The sequence below is a fragment of the Phymastichus coffea genome, unplaced genomic scaffold (assembly GCF_024137745.1).
Source record: "Phymastichus coffea isolate CEN01 unplaced genomic scaffold, Cenicafe_Pcof_1.1 PCOF00022, whole genome shotgun sequence".
NCBI classification, from domain to species: domain Eukaryota; kingdom Metazoa; phylum Arthropoda; class Insecta; order Hymenoptera; family Eulophidae; genus Phymastichus; species Phymastichus coffea.
The window spans coordinates 444399-459266 of NW_026706833.1; the positions used below are offsets into that span (position 1 = coordinate 444399).

A 14868-nucleotide genomic window follows, 5' to 3' on the forward strand; every position below is an offset into this window, starting at 1 on the left:
TTCGACGACAAAAACCGCAGATAATATTGAGTGGGTGCCACTTGCAATCGAACAAGATCGTCGTATAACTGTACGAGAACTAGAAGAAGACCTTGGAATACCAAAAACTATCATTTCAGAAATTTTAACCGAAAATTTAGGAATGAAACGCGCGTGTGCGAAATTCATCCCAAAATTGCTCACAGCAGAGCAGAAGAACATTCGCTTAGAAATCGCTCTGGACAATCTGGAAAAGGTTAATAATGATGATAATGTGCTTAGAAAAGTTATTACAGGTGATGAATCATTGGTTTAATGTTATGATCCTGAAATAAAACAACAATCTTCACAGTGGAAGCATTCTGAATCGCCAAGACCAAAAAAGTACGTCAAAGTCGGAGCAATGTTAAGTTAATGTTGATTGTTTTTTTCGGTTGTGAAGGTGTTGTATATCACGAATATGCACCAACAGGTCAGACAATCAATAAAGAATACTACGTTCAAATTTTGAAACGTTTGCGTGATGCAGTAAGAAGAAAACGGCCGCACTTTTGGGAAAGTAGTGACTGGCTTCTCCATCACGATAATGCGCCAGCGCATTCATCCAATCTTGTGCAGCAGTTTTTGAGGAAACACAATATCGCATTGCTTTGACAACCTCCATACAGTCCCGACATAGCCCCTTGTGACTTTTGGCTGTTTCCAAAACTAAAAAAATCACTCAAAGATACCGATTCGATGACAAAACAACAGTTGAAAACAATGCGACGAGTGTACTTAAGGCTATCCCTAAAAGTGAGTTCCAGGACTGTTTTGAAAAGTGGAAACATCGATGGAACCGTGTTATTCAATCAAGTGGGGATTACTTTGAAGGATGCCACCCATCAGATGATAAAGAATAACGCTAGCACGAAAATATAAAGGTATGCCCCATAGTTTTGGGCAGACCTCGTACACAATCACGTGCAGATACTATCTATCTATCTATTTTGTCAACACAAGAAAACTTTTGATTGCAAAAATTATTGAGCAAGAGAATGTTCTTAAATGTAGCCCATTTGCTTGTAAGTAAGACACTGTAAATAAAAAATAAAAAATTTGCTTTTATTTATGGGTTCAAGAAGATACTTCATTTTCTACAAAATCTTGGGAAGGCCTGTAAATAAAATGAAAACTTTTTTATTTATAAGCCCTATGGACAAAGTATAATCCATTTAAAGATCCTCATAAGAGATTTCAATGGATCCAATTGGCGGTTTACTTACTATTTTCTGGATTTAAGCATATGAGTTTTTCAATTCAATCTTAATGAGGCGTACTGTTAAACTAGAATAGCATATGCCATTCATTACAGAATTTAAAACATACTCAGTAATGATTAATCAACTTCAATCAAATACCTACACAGTTGAAGTTTCACGTACTACAGAAGAAAATAAATAGAAGGGCATACCATACATATTATTGTAACTGTTCTGATAAGTAGCATCTAATAACTTAATGTGAGCTTCGAGGAGTTTATCATCCGTTAATGTAACACAGTTCTGTGAGATTAACCAGGATTGTGTTTTCATAATTCTTACAAGTTGACTTTTGCATACTTAGATAAAACAAGTTACGTAAATTTATAATTTTTGCAGTAGGATAAATAAAAAATTTCAGTAGTAAGTAAATTTTCTGATTACACCAATACAAATAGCAAAATGCAGGGAGAAAAGAGGTAAAAAGGTTAAATAATATATTAATTTGTAACGTTTAAAATGTCTATAGTTTTGTACAAAAGATGTGTTACAGAAAAGGTTTAGAATAAAAATATTTATAAGTGCATGAAGACGTAAAATCATTTTATCTAAATTTAATAAAAACATAAAAATTCTTTATAAAAACCTTGATATACCTTATTGTATAGTCGATTCAATAATCTTGGAACAGCCGGCATCACTGTTGGCTTTAACACTTTCATATCATCAGTTAATTTTTTGATATCACCACTATAAAACCCAACAGCTCCACCAACCATAAACATTGCATTTTCACAACATCTTTCTAACATATGAGCCAGCGGTAGAAAACTTATCATTACATCTTTAGACGTTGGCTTGTAGTCACCTAATTGATGTAACACCGCACAAATACCTGCCATTACGTTTTGATGCGTTAACATAACACCTTTAGGACTTCCGGTAGTGCCTGAAGTATAACAAATGGTACTGAGATCCATTGGTTTTGGTGGAACATCTGAATAATTGGATAAAGATCCGAGTTTTTCAACATCTTCAAATCGAAGTAATTCTATGCCTCTATTTTTTGCTCTTTGTTGTGTAGCTTGCTTTATTTCTTTAATAACAACCAATTTCCGAAGACACCTATAAATAATATAGATTTAATTACATTTTGTACTAAAGTTAATAATAAAATTTTATTTAATCCATTAGCATTTAAAATCAGTCAGGTATTTCATCGTCAAGATACTTGTATTCAAATTTTAAGATAATCAATTTTCTAAAATATAACAAAATATAATTAATTCTTCTTATATATTTAAAATTTATATATATTTTTAATACTTTAATTATTTGAGGTATATATTTTATGAATCACAAATTAATTTTTGTCAATTCTATGGCTTTTAAATAGAATTTATTTTAATAAAAAAGAGTAAATTTTATAGAAATAAAACAATGAATCTTTTAGATAGTGAACCATCGATTTTTTCTGTGTTAAGTAGGTAAACAGTTATTTCCATATAAATTTTTCAATTTATAATTACAGTTACAATTTGTTTGACAACAATAAATGAATATTTCTTACAAAAACAGGTAACGTTGGTAATACTATACAATAGAAGGGCTAAAACCTGTTTCCGTCTCCTCATTAATGGAATAATATTTGCCCACTGATGCCGGAGAAGATGACGTTACAAAGTACCGTCGCAATTCGATGACGACTGTACTCTAAACAAGTGAATTAGAGACAGACAGAGAGAGAGAGATAGAAAGAGAGAGAGAGAGAGAGAGAGAGAGAGAGAAGAGAGAGACAGACAGACAGAGATAGAGAGAACGGATAAAGATCAATGAATAAAGAAGCACATGCCGCAAAAAAAAAAGCGTACGTACACAAATATCCTCGCGACCACGTGTTCTCAGAATTTGCGAGAAACACGGTAAAAATGAGAAAAAACCGAGAAAAAATGCCCCACTTACATTCTTGCGCCCACCCGCAATGACGCGCCGCACAGTGTTCCAAATCAGAAACAAATCTCCAAAATGAAATAAATCGCGAACCAATACCCCTAGCGAAATGAACCCAACGGCATTTTAAAGCGGAAAAATGGTCGCGTATGAATCACTTAAACTTTTCACCTTCAAAATGAAGGTCAAAGTTCAAATTTTCTCAAGAAAAAAGGGTTTTTCGAGTTTTAAATATGGTTCAGTAATTTTTTTTTAAAAAGTAAATAGGCCATTTTGTAGCTTTTTCAATAATAAATAATAACCTGTCATTCAAAATTTTTTTTTGTTTATTATTGAACAAAAAAAATGAGGTCAAAGTATCAACATTTTCAACGAGTTCATAATCTCAGCACACAAGACAGAAATTATCTATAAAAAGCATATTATATAGATTATTTCTATGTAATTTTTCCCGCTGAACACCACTCCGTAGTCAGAAGTAGCCTACCACGTTCCGTTATCATTTTTAATGCGAAATACTCCTTAAAATACGGCTAATTCGCGATTAAAAAATGAACGGAGCATTACGAAGCGATTCTACTTCAGGTCCAGATTCCGTGAATCAATCAAAATCAATACACATGAATATATATACATGAATGCTATGGTCATGGCAGTGTCATGACAACTATAGAAGGTAGGTACTGCAAGTAAAAAAGGAATTTGTAGATTGTGCCTGTCTGGTTGTTACTTACACACTGTAGTTTGCTAAGATCACGAGTCTCGTAATTCGTTCATATATTTGAGCCTGAGTTTTCAATCGTTTGTGCCATTCAAGATCATATTTCATATTCAATATTTTTTCTTGGCAATAAAGAAAATTAGTTACTTCAAGATAGAAATATATTATTTGGCTACATAAAATTTGATAGGTATTAAGTGCATCACAAGTCCAGAAAATTATAATGTGGTTTAATCCACGCATAAAGGATTCAAAAGATACTAGCAAAAATCAAGATTACGGGACAAAAAGAAAAAAAATTGTATAAAAATCTATAAAAAAGCTTTTTAAAGCATTCATATACAATATATTTAACCCATTGAATGGTAATGGTACATATAAGTACAACTTTTATTGTCTCGGTTTCTTTTATATTTCCATTAAATTTTTAATTTCTATACGTGCACATAAATATTTTTTAGACTCTTGCAAATCTAACTTATCAATATTTGATGAGAAATTGCATAAATTAATTTATTAATATGTGTATTATAAACAATTAATGTGAAAAAACGCTCTTTATCTAGATTTACATTTACAGTTCACAATATTAGACATCATGGGTCGAACAAAAAAAGGCCCAAAACAAAAGCTCATAATAGAAAAGGAAGGCCTCGCAAAAGAGTTTGGCAAACAGTGCGCACTGGTAGAAAACGCAAGAATATTAAATCTAATGTCTCTATATCAACTTTTAATAGAAGAGCTGAAGAAATTGCAACTCAATGTAATAATGACATCGCACTATTAGAACGGGCTTTGCAAATTGCAAAAACAAAGTGTAATATTAATTCACGAATTGATAAAAATGAAGAAAATGAGAGTTCAATAATTCGGCATGATAAAGATTCTGCTTTAGCATTTTATTTAGACTATGACTATAGTGTGCGTCAATACGAAGGATTGGTAGCATATTGTAAATCGAAAAATTGTTCGATTTTCCCACCTTATTTGGAGATAGAGGCGGCCAAAAAAGAATGTCTTATTGGCACAGAGGTTGAGTCCGAAACTGAAATCATAGTAAACTTGCAAGCTATTTTAAATAAAACTGTTGAATGCTTAGCTAACAGTGAGGCAAAAGATTGGGACGATATGAGTTTATTGAATTTAGTGTCACGTCGATACGAAAGAATAAGTACGTGACGAATTATGAGTTATGGTAACAAACCGGGTATCGGTAATTTAGTTTTCTATTGTACCAACCCTCCCGGGAAGATTTGTAAATCTATCTAGCGGGATAGATTAGTCTAAGCACGTCTCCATAATATTTTCGCGAATATTACTCATCGCATATTAAATTGGCGAAAACACAGGAAGGGGCATATCAGCCTACGGTATAAAAAGGCTGGATTGGAATTCGCACTACACAGTACGCAGTACACAGTTGACAATTCAGCAGTTTGGTAGTTTCGCAAAGTTATTTTTTAAGTCTAACTATCCGGCTACTTAGAACCGGGATTATACTCTGTTAAGTATTATAATTGTCTTTAAACAATAAACCTTAAATCAAGCGCAAACACCTGAGACTGTTCGTAAAAAACCTCTTCTGAAATCCAATCCTAATAAGGTAAGAAACTATGTTATCTACTTAAAACGCCCTACGTATAATAAAGGCGCTATCCCTTTAACCAACCTCTGCTTAACTCCTGACTAAGATCCAACCTTTACCAACGCGACAATATTTGAATATATTGTTACGTCTAGCTGTAACATCTCCTCGCCTAGACATAACAATTAGGGGCCCCTCATTTCTTGGTAATTAGGATCTTATCGCAAAATTACAATGGTCGAAACACCTTACGAACGAAAACTAATCACACTCAAAATACTAACAAAAGAAATTAGCGAAATAGAACCAAACTTTACAACAAACAGGGAACCTACACTTACAGAATGTCTCACATATCTGCATCAAAGATTTCCACCCACCGAAACAAAGCAAATTACCCGAGTCGAAGAATTACAAAGATTAAAATATAATTTACAAGACTACATTGATACAAGCCTATTGGACTTTCTATGTAAACATGACTTAATATTTGACATCCTCATTGAAATGACTAGTAAAAATTTAAATCCAGCATTCCTCCTTAACTCTATTACGGATATAAATTTTGAAAAATTAAAATTAGATAAAACTGAAATTCCACTACTCGAGCTCATCGAAAATCAAACGGATTACGAGACAGCAATTGAAAATTCAGACACGTACAACGCGTCCACTACAAACGAATCTATGACTAACACACCGTCCGCTTCCAAATCACCAGAAATGACTCATAATAAATCGGAAAAAATTGATTTCACTCCAACTCGACATTTTACCCCTACAAACAAAACTAATTTTGCAAGCAGCCCATTTACTATGTATTATACGCCGGGGACTTTCAGAACGGGACTAATGAATTCCACTCAAAACATAGTATCGCCAATAAAAAATTTTAGCTTGAAAGACGCTGTTAACTTTGTACCTAAGTTCGACGGATTTAACATACCCTTACACTTATTTATCGACGGTTGTCGAGGGGCACGCAGCATAGTCCCGACAATCAATGAAAATGATCTCACCAAGTTAATTAAAATTAAACTAAACGGTGAAACACTTAAAAGCGTGCAAGGAAAAACGTTTGATAATGTAGAACAAATGATTAAATTTTTAGACCTACTGTTCGGATCAACAAAAACTTGTAATCAATTAACAGGCGAATTAGCAACGTTAAAACAAAAACGTGGTGAGAATGTAGTCACATTTTCTAATAGAGTGAAAACAGTGGCTGACGAACTTTTTGAAGCAGCAGTAAGGGTAAATCGAAACTATGCTGGATTTAAAAACCAACTTGAAAAGGACAAAGTAAAATTTCCTCATCCGCGGTTTATACTGGGTCATCAAAGGACGTATGGGGGAAGCCGAAAATTTAGAATTAGCTACAACGAAAGCAATAGAAATTGAACGAGAATTCAACGTACAGGAACCTGAGGAAATAACCGAAACAGTAAAAGCGCTAATCCAACCTAAAATAGAGCCGGTTCGATTAATGAAAGCGGAAGATAGTAGCATCTGCCAAATATGCAATAGACCAAAACACACAGCTAAAGACTGTTGGTATCGGATACCGCAGTAGTATAGCAATGTATGTTCCAGGACACCTGCGGGGGGTCTGTAACCCTTTGACCCCCTGGCTATGTTAATAATAATTATTATTGTTAACAATTATTATTAACAATATTCGTGGGGGGTCCCTTGGTTTAACCCTTTGATTCCCTGGCTCTATCCCTTCCATGTTAATTATTATTATTATTAATGTTAGTAATTGTTTATAATTTTTGAGTAGGGCTCCTAGTTCCTAGGGCTCCTAGTCCCTAGGGACCCTATACCTAGTGCTTTTAGTCTAATTAAATTTAAATGTTTTTTTTTTAAAGTTATAAATATATATATTATTAACAATTTACTTGCTACATTGAGAATGAAACGAATACAGAAAATAGCGACGATTTTTTTTTGAAAAAAATGAAAAGACAGACCGGAGAATCGAACCGGAGTCCTCTGGGTTGGCAGGCTAGCGTTCTACCACTAGAGCCAATGCCACATGTACCTTAGAGGATGCATATTGTGTATATTAGCTACACACGCATACATTTGGTATAGGGCCCGAGCGTGCGGAGGAGGAGGGGAGCGCATGCTGTCTATAGTTCTGGCCTGATGGGGATGCGCTACTATAGTAGTATTAAATGTATGCTCTCTCTCTCTAGCTCTGACTCAGCGTGGTCCACAGTGCGAGGAGGAGGGGAGCGCATGCTGTCTATAGTTCTGACCTGATGGGGATGCGCTACTATAGTAGTAGTAAACGTGCGCTCTCTCTCTTTCTCTCTCTCTCTCTCTCTCTCCTACGCTCTAGCTAAGCGTGGACCATGGTGCGCGGAGGGGAGCGTATGCTGTCTATAGTCAACACGTGCTCTCTCCACGAAGGGAACTGTTTTCGTGAGAATGCTAGAGACTACGAATGCAGTCGCTCGACTGACACCTCCTTGAGATGTTCCTCCTAAACATCTCTGCTAGGAGAGAACCTTATTCCCATCCATTCACCCTTTCTTACAATCGTTATGATTATTTTACTATTTAAATAAGCACACATTTATTATTTATTTAATATTTATTATTTTTAATTATACATTGAATAGAGTACACTTTGTCTATAATCTTTATGTTCAGTGTCTGACATAGCTATTTTTAAATATTCAGTTGAATTTTTATATGAATTATAGTCATCTGTAAATCTTTTGACTGTGTCGATCCCTTTTGATTTTGCTTGTTTTTGTCTTTCCATCATCCAATCGTGTATCTTTTGTGTATTTACTGCAGCACATACTATATTCTCGCGATTTTGACTATGATATATGTATGATGGTTTAAATTTAATACTTAAATCTTCCAATCGCGGACATCTCATTTCAGTTTCGATATCTAAAATATTTCTGTAATAAAAAAAAAAACTAATTAAATTCGAATTTAGAATTTTGTACTATTGTATATTATTTGAACCTACTTTTCAGGAATAATTTTTTTAAGCCATTGCTTCTTTTGTAATTCTTTCACATAAATATTTCTACAATTATGTAAATGACTACGTATAGTACAATTTAAAAAATTATATGGTAAAATACCATTTCTCCATAATATACCTATAAAATTGATTATATTAAATATTTCAAATAAAATCAATGTTAATTAACGATAATAAAAATAAATACCATGATGATGTAATTCCAACCACTTATTAACACTTTGATATTCAATAGACAGTTTGAGCCAATGATATGGAGGTTTAAAAAGTAGTACTGTAGGTGAAGTATTAGAACATACTGGTAAATAGGCAAACTCCTTACAAATAAAAGTATTATTAAGACTCTGAAAGCCTTGAATATCTAAAATATAGTCCATATTAGAGTATAAATCCCATCATTCTCTATGATATGTGAGCTGAATCGTATCTCAAAGCAATAATGACTATATTTTTATTCTGAAGATCTATATATAAACCCTTTAATACTAAATTAATAAGTTAGATGGTGCTACAGTCGGTTCACCCCCACTCTTTCGTTTGAGCTAACCCTTCCATATACTGCCTACAGCGCCCACACTTTGTAGGCAGCGCCCTCAGTTTACTGACAGCGCCCTCACTTAACCTTTAAAAGCAGCTTTGGCCTAGCAAAAGAGCGTAGTCTCTCGAGACAGCCTGCGAGCTAAGCTTGCCTTACCTTACGCCATTTGCAAGTAGTTCCTCAGTAGTTAGTTGAATCCTTATTGATTTGTTAAACAAATCAATATTCATTACCAACTGAGAACAAGTTCATTTTAGAGCTGTTCAATACCTTTTCCAACCTTTCATCATAATAATCCTTTATACAACTATAGACAAGTGACTGTACAAGACAATAAAACTAGATAACTAACAACATGACTTCTATCGCCTATTTTGAAGAAACAATTAAAAATTTATGGAAAGCTTATAACCATTCGAACGATTTAGATATAGACGATTGTATTAGATGGAGAAATCTAACAGTTAATGCTATAATTTCAATTAATGAATTTATGAAACGATCTGATTTAAGTAGAGCAATTCGACAAAGGTGTCAAACTTGTGCTTGTCATTTGAATTCTATTGAAGTCAATTTAAGTAAAACTATAAAAGTTGGTGGAAGTATACAACCATTAACAGCTATTCAGGATGAAATTCTAGGAGATGGAGTTGTTTGGAGACCAATTCATTCAGCCTTTGAAAATCGAATTAGTACAGTCTGTATAGTTAATCAACATCATTTAGATATAAAAACATTTCTAGTTGCCGCAAATCAACTATTACAAATTAAAATACCTCAATTTCTTGCTATCCATAATAACTTAAAAATAAATACAGAAATGGCATCACAATTTATCATAAAGAAAAATCAAGAAGAAGATATTCAAATCAAGTATTTCAATACAGAAAATGTTTGCATTTATAAGACTACTGATCTTGATAGATTGTTTCAAAATCACGTTAAAGATATTATACTTAAACAAATCGAAGAATTTCAAGAAAGAGACTCAGGCTGGTCGTTAAAAACTATTGTCGGTCTCACTATTAATATAAATAAGTATAATCCATTTAAACCATGCTCGTATATACCATTACCATCAAGCATAGATAATAAAAGAGCCTGTGTTAATGTAAAAAATGAAGACAATGAATGTTTTAAATGGGCTATACTTTCACGCCTTCATCCAGTTGCAAGAAATCCAAACAGAGTAATTAAGTACAAGCGCTATGAGAATGAACTGAATTTTGATGGTATAAGCTTCCCTGTAAAAATAAAAAGTATTCCTAAATTTGAAAAGTTGAATAATATAAGTGTAAATTTATATATACTAAAAAAATATGGATCGAAATATGAAGTCTCACCGTGCTATGTAACGAAATTAAAACAAACTAAACATGTGAACTTACTCTTAATACAAAACGAATATATTGATGAAAATGAGACTAATAGACCACAAATATCAATAGATGATGAAAAATTCAAATTAGAAACTCACTACGTATGGATTAAAACTTTATCTGCTCTCCTTCGTAGACAAGTTACTCAACATACTGAAAAAATTTATCTTTGCGAACGTTGCCTTCATTATTTTACTAACAAGGAAAATTTGAAATCTCATGAAGTTGACTGTTCCAAAATAAATAAGTGTCAGATTAATTTACCTGACGATGCTACTTTAGAATTTAAAAATTTTAAACATAAAGAGGAAGTTCTATTTATTATATACGCGGATTTTGAATGTCTGTTAAAACCTATAGAAGATCCTAATAGTAATCTCAATGTTAAGAGACATAGTTTCCAAGAACATGAAGCCGATAGCATTAGATTATATGTAAAATGCCGTTATGATGATAGTAAGTCGATATATAAGTCATATAGAAAAAAATTAAATGAAGACGAATCACCAGCATCATGGTTTATAAAGCAATTGAAGTCCCTAGTGATTGAGTTAGAAAAGATATATAATAATGCAATAAAAATGGATTTATCATTTATTAATGAACGGACATTCAAAACGGCAAGAAGATGTCATATTTGCAACCAATATTTTCAAGATAACCAAAAACGAGTTCGTGATCATTGTCATTTAACAGGAAAATTTAGAGGTGCAGCTCACAATCATTGCAATTTGAATTATAAAAATGCTGCTTTCATACCAGTCGTATTTCATAACTTTACAGGCTATGACTCACATTTTATTATAACAGAAATTGCTACTAACTCAGAATTTGAAGGAAAGATCTCTGTTCTCGCTGAAAACAAGGAGCGATACATATCCTTCACAAAAGAAGTTGCAAACAGTCGAATTAGCTTTCGTTTCATTGATTCCTTTCGATTTATGCCTACATCTCTAGATAAAATAGCATATTATTTACCTCAGCTAGATATTGTACAGAGAGAATTTCAGAAAGATAATTACACTTTAGAAGAGATTAATTTACTCAAAAGAAAAGGAGTTTTCCCATATGAATACATACAAAATTTAAATAGACTAACTGAGACAGAGTTACCATCTATTGAAAAATTTCATAGTCAATTGACAGATAGTGATATTCCTACTGAAGAATATAAGCATGCTCAAAACGTATGGAATATTTTCGGTAGTATTTGGAAGAAAATAGATTTAGGAATGTATTCTGATCTCTATCTGAAAACTGATGTACTTTTACTAGCTGATATTTTTGAGAATTTTCGATCAACCTGTAAGAATGCATATGATCTCGATCCTGCTCATTATTACACTACTCCTGGATTAACATGGGACGCGATGTTAAAATATACAAATATGAAGCTTGAACTCTTAACAGATATAGATATGGTTTTATTCATTCAAAAAGGTATTCGTGGAGGTATTAGTCAATGCTGCAATAGATTTTCAAAAGCAAACAATAAATATATGAGTGAAGAATTCAATAAGGATGAGCCAAACAAATTTTTAATGTATTATGACGTAAACAACCTTTATTGTTGGGTTATGACTCAATCACTACCATTTGAGGGCTTCAAATGGGTTTCAAATGTGGATATGTCAAATTTTTTCAATATCTCTGATGATAGCGACGTAGGCTATATTTTAGAAGTAGATCTAGAGTATCCACAAGAGCTGCATGATGAACATAAAGACCTACCTCTTTGTCCTGAACATACTAAACCACCCGGATCAAAACAGAAAAAACTTTTGACAACGCTTTATGATAAAGAACGATACGTTATTCATTATAGAGCGTTAAAACAAGCTCTCAAATATGGACTAAAACTCAAAAAGATATATAGAGCGCTAGAATTCAAACAAAAACAATGGCTGAAACCATATGTTGATTTAAATACTGAAAAAAGAAAGCAAGCTAAAAATGAGTTTGAAAAATTATTTTACAAGCTTATGATTAATGCAGTATATGGAAAAACAATGGAAGACGAAAGAAAACGAAAAGATGTCAAACTGATCAATCAATGGAGTGGTAGATATGGCGCTGAAGCTCGAATTGCCCAACCGAATTTCCATAGTAGTTCCATCTTTCATGAAAATTTAGCTGCTATTCAATTATCACGGACAACTATCAGTATTAAAAAACCTATATACATCGGTCTATGTGTATTAGATCTTTCAAAAACATTAGTCTATGACTTTCATTATGGTTACATGAAGCAACGTATTGGTGAAAAATGTAAATTACTTTATACTGATACTGACAGCCTCATTTATGAAATTCAAGATGTCGATATGTATGAGATCATGAAAGTAGACATTGATAAATTTGACACATCGGACTATCCTGCTGATAATCAATTTGGAATGCCTCTAGCTAACAAAAAAGTTCTTGGTGTTATGAAGGATGAGTGCAATGCTGCTATTATGAGGGAGTACATTGGGTTACGAAGTAAACTATACAGTATTGAAATAATAAATAAGGATCCCTTGAAAAAGGCAAAAGGAGTGAAAAAACATACAGTAAAAAATACAATAACTCATTCAGATTATCGAAGGTGTTTAAACGAAATGGAAATTATTAAACGTACTCAATGTAATATTCGATCTAAATTACATCAAGTATTAACAGAGAGAGAGGAAAAGACAGCACTAAGCCCTCATGATGATAAACGATGTATTTTTTATAATAATCCAGACACACTTCCATGGGGGCATTATAAAACTCTTGAAATTGCTGAAATGAAAGAAAGAGTTGAACAGCTACGAAGAAAGAGGTATAGAGAAGAAGACGAAGTGATAGAACAAAATAGTAATATGAAAAGATTCAGATTTGAAGAAAATAATTCTAGAGGGCAGCACTAGCGAAAGAATTCTACTCCTTCGACAGTTACTAGATGGCGCTGATGACTAGTAATGGAGAGGGAAAAACAATGGATATCTGAGTCTACAGAGTGGGAGAATGGTTTTAGATGAAGAATCATGAGAGAGGGGAGATTGAAAGAGAGGGAAGCGGCGACGGCGGCTTGAGCTTTAAGAGTGGGGATGCCACTTATAAAACTAAGAGCTCACTCTTGTTCCAAACAGTTGCTCAGCTCTCACTCAAGCAACAGTCTTACCTCTAATACGTCTTCCACTAACTATTGAAACAAGTAAGATATTTAAATAATTTTAGTTTATTAATACCTTAGTAATAAATAAATAAATAATTCTTTGATTTTTTATTTTACAGAATGGATTTCTCAGCAATAAATAAAATTTCGAAGACGACTTTCCTTCCTCGGAAGGCGATGTCCCAACTAACATCAAACACGTTATACCAAGTAACAAAAGTTAGATCATTAATAACGAAATATGGATTTAGCGTTGTTATTACAGTTGACGACGAATTTGATGTGTTCCTGCCTAAAAGGGTTAACATAGTACTCGAAAAAGATGAAGAAATGTAGAACAACCTACATCAGACTAGTGAGAAGGATGAGTTATTTATTTACCATATTGTCGGTTCAAACTTCGAATTTAAACATAATTGTATTTTCAACGAATAGTAATTAAATGTATTATAATACTAATGTAAATAGCTACACTATGAATAATAAAAAAAAATATATCTAATTAAATAGTCTTTTTTCCTTTATTTAACTATCCTCTTATTTCCTTTTGTGGAGAGGTAAAAAAAAGTTCTTAATGTAGCCCTTTCCATTGAATTTCATCTCAATGTAAAGGTGACTTATGAGCGTTGATTCGAAAGGAAGTACCTCACAGGTGAGAGCGAAGGTTGGGGCTCTCACTATTCCTATAATTAACCTTAAGTTCCGATAGAGGGCATTCGAGTTCTAATATATTTATAAGAAGAATGCATAGTTTGCTTTACCATCATTCAGTGAGAAGAAATAGCTATAGCAAGACTATCCTCTTGTGGTTCATCATGGCGCCTATTAGAAGAAACAAGAAGAGCATTCGCGCTTCGAAGTATGTCTGGTTCTCAGATAATATTCAAATTCATCATCTTCCTATTGAAGACAAAGACTCGAGAAAAGGAGTGTGGGAGCAGCTTGCACGAGATCGAGAACGCTTCCAACGTCGTATTATGCAACTAAGTAGTATAATATCGCGAGCACTATTTAAAAAACGTATAATAATGATGAATCATATTCTTGAACCTATACTAAAAAATCATTGTATAGTATATACACTTAACAAACTAAAAATCTAAGTGGAGGTGGAAGAAGCAGCAAGTGGAGGTGGAAGACGTAGCAAGTGGAGGGAGGCGGCCGTGCCGGCTAGAAAAAGTGTAGGTGGGGTAAAGGTCTTAAGAGAGAGAGAAGAGCTCGGAAAACGTCATTCTGTTAGAAGAATCATTACCAGTAGTATCCACTTCCTTCTCCACTATTCTCAAGTCTTCGATAGCAAGATAGACTTAGAAATGTTAA

The 14868-nt window shown here is 33.2% G+C and overlaps 1 protein-coding gene across 1 annotated transcript in view; it reads right to left on the reverse strand.

Moving 5' to 3' along the window:
- Positions 1–14868, reverse strand: part of LOC131675456 (long-chain-fatty-acid--CoA ligase 5) — a 688157-nt gene that overhangs the window by 337179 nt on the left and 336110 nt on the right. The window contains exon 4 of the mRNA XM_058954441.1: positions 1877–2345. Coding sequence (XP_058810424.1) covers positions 1877–2345 — 469 coding nt within the window. The remainder of the gene's footprint in view (positions 1–1876; positions 2346–14868) is intronic.